The sequence below is a fragment of the Hydra vulgaris genome, chromosome 08 (genome assembly GCF_038396675.1).
Source record: "Hydra vulgaris chromosome 08, alternate assembly HydraT2T_AEP".
Taxonomy (NCBI): Eukaryota; Metazoa; Cnidaria; class Hydrozoa; order Anthoathecata; family Hydridae; genus Hydra; species Hydra vulgaris.
In genome coordinates, this window is record NC_088927.1 from 58,041,604 (window position 1) to 58,050,141 (window position 8,538).

Here is an 8,538-nt window from a genome sequence, read left to right on the forward strand (position 1 = left end):
CATATTATTATAACAAATGTCTTTTTCACCATGACATACAATGCTAAGAGAAAATTTATGTGAATACAATGGAAAATTTGAATCAAACTTGTGCAGGGCTTCTAGGATAAGGATTGTATTTTGTTGTTGAATGCTTTGTCTAGTTCAATGTTAAGAAATGTTTGTCTATGTTGTTGACAACAACAAACATTTCTTAACATTGAACTAGACAAAAGCACATGTAGTGGGCGTAAACTAGCAAACTTTGATTTTCCAACTGATTCTTCAGGAAAATTACCTTTAAAAACAGCAAAAGCTTCATTAACATTCATATACAAATTACGTTTTTGCACAGTTTCTTTCTTGTTCTTTAATCTCACCACAATGGTGTCTCTTTTACCAGGTGCTTGGCTGGATATATCATCACGCTGGTAAAAATCAATAAACAATTTTACAGTTATAGCATCTAATGCAGGCCTTGTTACGAGATTTCGCTGCGTAGCGAAAACGCGTAGTGCATATTTAAGTAACTCAACTCAGGAAATATATTTTGCATTGTTAGAAGTTATATTGCGCCACTAGCGTCTTTTCAAGTACCGCATTGTAATTAAAGTTATTTTATTAACGCGTTAAAAATCATACAAACAGTTAGTTTATTTCTCACTAGAACAAAAGTTACAAATAAAATCTAAGTTCTTATTTAATAAATCATTTTTATTATTTTTTTCAAATATGAACTAAATTTTATTTTGAAAAAAATATTCATTTCATGAAACGTAAAATAATGTTTGTTTATTTTCTTATGATTTTACAGTTGGTTTTTGATTATTTTATTAACTGTTAATAAATTTTTTTTTATTTAATTTGTGAACTCTTTTTAATAATGTTTTAAACAATAAAGAGTTTTTTTGTTATTTATCAGTTACCGATAACATATTTGTGATCATGATTTATTTTCATAAATTAAACGAACGTCATTAAAACTTTACGTTATTGAATTAACAATAAACAAAATATCTTATTAATAAAATATTTACATTAAAATAAATCGTGCATTTTTTAAACTATGGCAAAAAATAATTTTTACATTTAAAAGGAATTTATATATTTAATTCCTTAAGATAAAACTTAAAACACTTTATTTTTTTTGACTAATTTTTATCAACAATAAAAAAAATTATTAAACAAACTGTTTCTTTAACAAAAAATCTATTAGTTTACAATTGCGATTAAATGCTTTTACTTACAACTTTATTTCTTCAGAATAAACGTCACATAAACAATATCAAAAGATAATTAAAAATATTCTAAAAGATATAAGTTTTTGCGTAACACAAAACTGCTGAACGCGTAGGCAAATCGCCTTTTCGCAAGCAAAATGCGAAAGGCCTGTAATGCATTTTCACTAAGTATTTTTTCTGGGCTAGGGATTTCATTCATTTTTGTTTAAAGTTTTTGTACAACTTTAGCCCTCTTTCTGGGTGATTTTGGTAGTGCTGACTTGGCTCTCTTAACAGCTTTTCCAAGAGTGCTCACAGATTTGTAGGGGGATGATTTAACAGCTACAAATTTTGATTCTGCTATTTTTTGTCTGCTCTTTCTCTTTTGTTGCCTTTTTTCTTCTCACTGAGCCTCCAATTTAGCAAGTCTTTTTTCTTTTCTCCTTTTTGATTCTTTTTCTTCAAATGCTTTTAAGCCAAATTTTTCTAACTGCCTTTCACAATTTTTCTTTTGACATTCAGCATGAGTAAGAGGCATGTTAAACCCTTGAAAGATTTAAAAAAAGCAACACAGTAGTTATGGAGACGCAGGTATTACATCTAAGGCTCAATGGAGTTTTAACTATCCCTTAGAGAGGCCCTATGTATTCTAAAAGAGAGCCTCAAGGATAGCTAAGCATTCATCCTCCAAATGTTGCCTATGCAAAACATACCTATATTTCATAGTCTTTGTAGAAAACATTAAAGAAAGTTGGTCACACAATAATCTGGGTCATTGAAGTTGATAAAAACTCAATTGTGGTTTCGGTTTAGCAGTTTTAAATTTTGTTTTAAATTTTGTCAAAAATTGTCACAATGTGACATCATGGCATGACATAAAAAGATTCTAAAAATAACTTGACCTAATTATTTTTTTTAAAATGTTAACATTTTTTTTAGATGTACTAGATTGAGTTCTCATTGCACTAGAATTTTGAAATCATAAGTTTTAATGGTTGCCTTAGAAATAAAACTATTGGTACCCTAATTGTCACAGCGTGACATGTCACAGAGTGACAATAGTAGTAATAATATTTGATTAAAATAAATGGTTTTCTGAATTCATCTGGCAATAAGTATGTTTTTATCATAAGTAGCAATGATTAGTGCAGCTAAAAACCTAATTACAATGAGCAAGACAGCTTTTGAATTTTTTATAGGTTCAATTGAACTTTGGCAATAAAAAATGAATTAAATTATCGCAAAAACGTTTATTTTTACCTTCTGTTTCAGCCGATATAATTTTTTATGATAGCGGCATACTATAACAAGCTATATATTTTTTGAAAGAGAAGAGCTTTCTACTGATATATAGTGTTATGTATATTGGCTTGGTTTAATTTTTTCATTTTTTGTGAGACGGTCATGGAATTGCTCTATATGTATATATGTATAGATGTATATATATATATATATATATATATATATATATATATATATATATATATATATATACACATATATATATATATAAATTCAATATTTTTGTTTAATAGCTGATGCAATATACAATTACTTTCTTTTGCAGCATGCTTTTTTTTACTTTAAGAATGTTGGTTTTTTGTTTGCATTCCCATCAAAACCATTCGAGATTTTTAATTTTCAAACAGTTATGGAAACATTTAATTTCACAATGTATATTGGTACAACTAATCATACCATAATCTTTTGAACTGATGTGACAGTAGCAAATAAAACCTTGAAATAATAAAATATAACTTTCAAACTATTCAGGTTTGCTATAAAATTTCTATAAAAGTAACTTTTTAAGGATAAGAATTTTTTTTTTAATTTCTTTGATATATTAAGAACTTTTGTATTAGCTTTTCTTCTAAATGAAGACAGACATTCAATTTCTAAGCATATTTTGCAATAAACAAAACATTCAACAAAACCATGTTGTACATTAGGTTATCAGATTCTGTAGAGTATTCATAAGCAGATTTATTGATTATTCTTAGGATAGCTAAATAACACTTGAAAGTTTATAAGAAATGATTATTTATTATTTCTAAAAAGTAATACTTTTAGATAACTTGCTGTTCAATGTCACATCTTTTTGTAAAAATTGTGGGCATAATTGTGGGCAGAAAACATTAAAAATTTATAAGAATACATTCATAAGTTTATTATATAAAATCACACAAAAAAGTGTTTTTTGCATTTCTTTTCATTAAATTTAAATTAGTTCTTCTGCAAATTTTAAACTCAGATTGCTTTTGTAAAATAAAAATAACAAAATTCTTATAAACATTTTAAACTTTGCTTTTCGAAATTCTTTTGAAACTTAATACGATCATACGTGAAATATTTTATATTGTAAAATTATTAAATATTAGAATTATTACCCTCCTTTAAATATACTTAAATTTTTAATCTGTAAAAAATGCTTCTCTGTAAATTACTTTATAGAAAAGCAGATTGCTGGACATCCTGCAAAAGTCAGAGAATTAAATAAATTTTGCTAAGGTCAAGGTATTTTGATTGATTTTATCAGAAAATCAAATAACTTTTATGAGTCAGGGAAAATTCATGGAAAATGAACATGAAAACTTGCTGGCAACCCTAATAATATACATTTACATTAATTATCTACACTCATATTATGACAAACAAAGGCATTAATATTAACATAATTAAACATAATACGTAAAAATAAACTAATATTTTAATTTTTAAGCAATTTAACGCAAAAACAATTTTATTTTGATCTAATAAGTAATAAAAAAAACATAAAACAAACTTTAATGTGATGACTTTCAAAATGTTAACACATTATTATGTTGAATAGTTAAAATGTCATCATAAATATGTAACTAAAAAAAATTGTCTTCTTTAAAATGCAAAAAATTTAACTTTAAATGTAAAAAATTTTCTTCTCATAGAATTATTGAAACAATATTTCTGGAAGCCCTTTAAAAGCAACTGTACACTACTGCAATATATTATTTCTTACCTTTCCCTTGACAACTTGCAAACTTATTGTGCTAATAATTTCTATATTCCTGACCAAACCTTATAAAAATGCTATAAAAGCTTAAAAGTGTATAACCTAACACTTGGTTATAGGTTTTCAAACATTTATAGGCCTTCATATCCTCAGCTGCATAAAAGCTTGGCGAAAATAATAAATAATTAAAAAATTAGCATAAGTTACAGCTGGATATTTTCTTCATTGTTTTTAAATTGGCTAAATTTTGCATTGAGTAAGGATCTATGCCTTTGATAAGAAGTTTTTGAAGTTTTATTTTTTGAAGGCAGATCTAGTTTTTTGTCATAAGATTTTTTATTTCTTTACAGTAAATATAGTTATTTAACATGATATTGATTTTTAAAATCATAAAAAATATTGATTATTTACACCACGTTGGCAAAATCTTATTAAAACTACTTAAAATGGCAATAAAATTATTATCTCAAGCAGTTTGTATATCTTCTCATAATGGCAACATTTAAAAAGTCATGCGACCCATGGGAACACTCTATACCTTTAATATATAGTATCTGCTTTTCTGTCTGGTAAATCTAATGCTTGTAACTTAACTTTTCTTTGTTTATTCTTCAACAATAACACCTTTTGGTGACTAATACATTTACCATCAAAGTGCAGTAACCAGCTTTCTAAATGCTTTCTATTTTCTTTAACACTTCTTTAAATAGCTGCTTTAATAGTTTATCTGAATATACCAGATTGTGAAATTATCTGAATGTCAATTTCATCTTAAGATTACTGTCAACACATGCCTGTCAAAATTGTCATTGCTGTTGTTGAAGTAGGCATCAAGGACATTTTTCTTCCTTTAGATGGAGTTGGATTTTTAAACTAGCAGCCTTCCTGTTGTATACCCATGTCTATGTAAATGTCCTTTACTTTTAATCTGAAAATGATATACCTTTTATCCTCACTGCTGAGCTATTCATCATATTTTTTATTACATCAAAAACTTTATTCAATAATTCATATTTTCTTTGTTTTACACATTTATTGTACTTCTTTAACACTTAATCCAGTTTTGCCTGTACAACTTAAATTGATAAAGGTTGAAAATTTAATTTCTTTTCCCATAAACTTGTTACTTCTTTCTCATTTTGCTTAATGTGTTCTCGTCTCTTTTCAATGGATTCTGCCAGGAACAGACAGCGACCAATAATTTGATTATAAGCGGTATCGTGCCGTGATCTTCCAGTGATAGTTCTTCTAGGGGAACAGTTTTTTTTCCCTATTAACTCTTAAAATTGTTTATGACCCTTCATCCTAATTGCCTTTATTCATTTGGTAGTGGAAGCACTTTTTTTATGCAATCTTTCACAGGAAGATTTGCAATCGCACGCCTTTATATGACCAGGCAAATTACATATTGCTTTGACAATTTGACCGCGGCTATTTCAAAAATCATTTTAAAAACGCACTGAACCAAAAATACTCTGAATTATACCTTAAATGAAATAAATTGCATCAAATCTTCTTAACAAATGTTTTTATATTAGCAAAATCCTTTTAAATAAAGTGACAATTTACTGATAATGGTTTTTTTATAAAGTCTAATTGACAGTTGTATATTTTTTTTTAATTCATAATATATAAATTGTTTAAGTGTGTATTTTTTATAATAAACTTTATTAAAAAATAAAAAATTGTGAATGAATTTTTAAAATAAGTATTAATAAACTTTTGTTTTTTTTAAATGTTTATCTTTTGAAACATAAAAACAAAAAAAAAGTACAAATGTTAAAACAAAGAATGAAATGGTTTTTAATGTGTAAATTAAATAAACTAAGCATTTTAGTTTGAAGAGTTTTGTTTTAGTTGATTTATATATATATAGGCAATTCCACGGTGGAAAATGAAAAGTCAAAATTCATTCACTTTTTCGTCAGCTCTTAGCAAATGAATGTTGATATAGACACATAAAAGTTTATTTAAAATATACCTGTAGTACTAAAATTAATTAACTTAAATCATTTTTATGCTTCCGAAAGTTACTGTTTTTCTCATTGTAGCATGATAAAAAAAAGATTTATTTGCTATTCTCCTAATATAAAAAATATATATTAAAAAAATCAGTTAATTGTTCTAAAAAAGGTTCAAACATAAAACCCTTTTTATTTTTGTTTTAGTAAAACAGACTGTTTGTAAATGCATTTAAGGGGGGTCAGTCATAAAGCATGTCACCCAATATTTGTCATTTCTTAACCTCTCCCCTCCTGCTGCAAACGATCACATATACCAGAACCCCTTTCTAAACTGTGATAGCAATATTTATGTCTAAAATATTTTAAAAGATTTAAATGTAAATACTTTGCAGCATTTTAAAAATTCAACCTAATGAAAATAAGGCAATATGCATAAACATAAGAAGTATAAATAAAAACTTTGGCAAACCAAAGATTTTCTTATATATACATATATATATATATATATATATATATATATATATATATATATATATATATATATATATATATATATATATATATATATATATATATATATATATATATATATATGTATATATATATATATATATATATATATATATATATATATATATGTATACATAAATATATATATATACATATATATATATATATATATATATATATATATATATATATATATATATATATATATATGTATATATATATATATATATATTATGTATATATATATATAAATATATATATATATAAATATATATATATATATATATATATATATATATATATATATATATATATATATATATATATATATATATATATACATATATATACATCATGTACACAGCGAGATGTGGGAAAATATTTAACAGGACTTTTAAAAATGAACTTTAAATATGGAAAATACTTGAAATACTTAGTTAAAAAAGAAAATCATACTTAGCTGAATAACCTTGCCATTTTATTAAATACTCAGCTCGCCCCTGAAAAAATAATGAGCAACTAAAAACAAATTTATTTATATTTAAACTTTATTATTACCTTTTAAACATTAATAACTTGCACATATTAAACTATATCAATTCATATAATATTTAATAAAAAACAACATCCTGATAAAATAAAATATTTTCTAAAGCACAAATATTTATTTAAAGTTATTAAATAAAATTATATACTAATTAACTATGCAAACTTTAAATATAATAAACTATCTGTAGTGTAAAAAATTATTAATACAAAATTAAGGTAACTTGAAATAAAAATAAAGCCGCTTAGTTTTAGAAAAAATTGTTTATATTATTTTTAGGTTACAAGATATTCTCAAAAAAATACTGTATTTGGAATATGATAATTATAAAAGTTATAATTGTCTAAACTTTAGACAATTATTTATGCTTGATTACATTAATATGTTTATCATAGCTTTAATATAGTAACTGTACCTTTTTATATCTCTTTTTCAATATCTTTTCAGCAGCAAAAACTCCAGGGCCAGTGTCCTTAGGCATTTAAGATATCTGTATTTGAGGCGCACACCAGAATGTTAAACTAAAAATATTAACATATTATTGAGATCTTTTTTATGTTAATTTTAGTTGCAAAAACAACCATGTTGTTTTCAGGTAAATAAAAAAAAAAAAAAACCTTCAAACTTAGCCTAAAGTTAATTAGTTTAACCTCGTAATTCGTTTTACACTGTTTAAGTATAAATTAAAGTATGGGGACAGGGTAAAACAAAATATTTAAGAAAATATTTTTCTTAAACTAATGTAAATATTATATAAAAAATTATTTATTGTAAATTTAATGTAAAATTGCACAGAAAACTTCAAAACAAAAATTGTATCAAGATTTATATTTCGTTAATTCAGGATTTCATAAAGTATTATTATTATTATTATTTATAAAAATGGATACTACAGTTAGTCAGCACGGAACCAAGTGTCCACATTTTCTGTTTTTTCTATTTAATATTAATAAATAATCAAGAATCAATGGAATATGTGTCTAATAAATTAAGTCTCGAGAATGATAAAATTTTTAAAAATATTTAGAAAATTTGTCAGACATTCTGGCAGAAAGTCTTTACAAATTAAATTTTGAAACGAGATTTTCTCGGAAACGCAAAAGATGGACATACGGCCTTGGTTCTCGGCGGACGAGTTGTCTATGAATAAGTGAGGGAGGCCACTGATCTCAATAGTTATATTATCAAAATATAAATAGTTATATTTTGAGATCAGTGAGGGAGACCGACAGGAACCAGCATTCATTCCGGGGTTTAAATATATTTAATACGAATACGTGGAGAAAGACAAAAAAAGGTAACCGAAAGGTTTTACAAAAAAAGACAACC

General features: G+C 25.1%; 1 protein-coding gene across 1 annotated transcript in view; it reads right to left on the reverse strand.

The window, feature by feature from the left end:
* Window positions 1-8,283, reverse strand: part of LOC101241177 (chromobox protein homolog 7) — a 32,456-nt gene extending 24,173 nt beyond the window's left edge. The window contains exons 1-2 of the mRNA XM_065804013.1: window positions 7,625-8,283; window positions 7,119-7,162 (exon numbers count right to left, since the gene is read on the reverse strand). Coding sequence (XP_065660085.1) covers window positions 7,119-7,162; window positions 7,625-7,690 — 110 coding nt within the window. The 5' untranslated portion in view covers window positions 7,691-8,283. The remainder of the gene's footprint in view (window positions 1-7,118; window positions 7,163-7,624) is intronic.
* Between the last annotated feature and the right edge of the window lie 255 nt (window positions 8,284-8,538).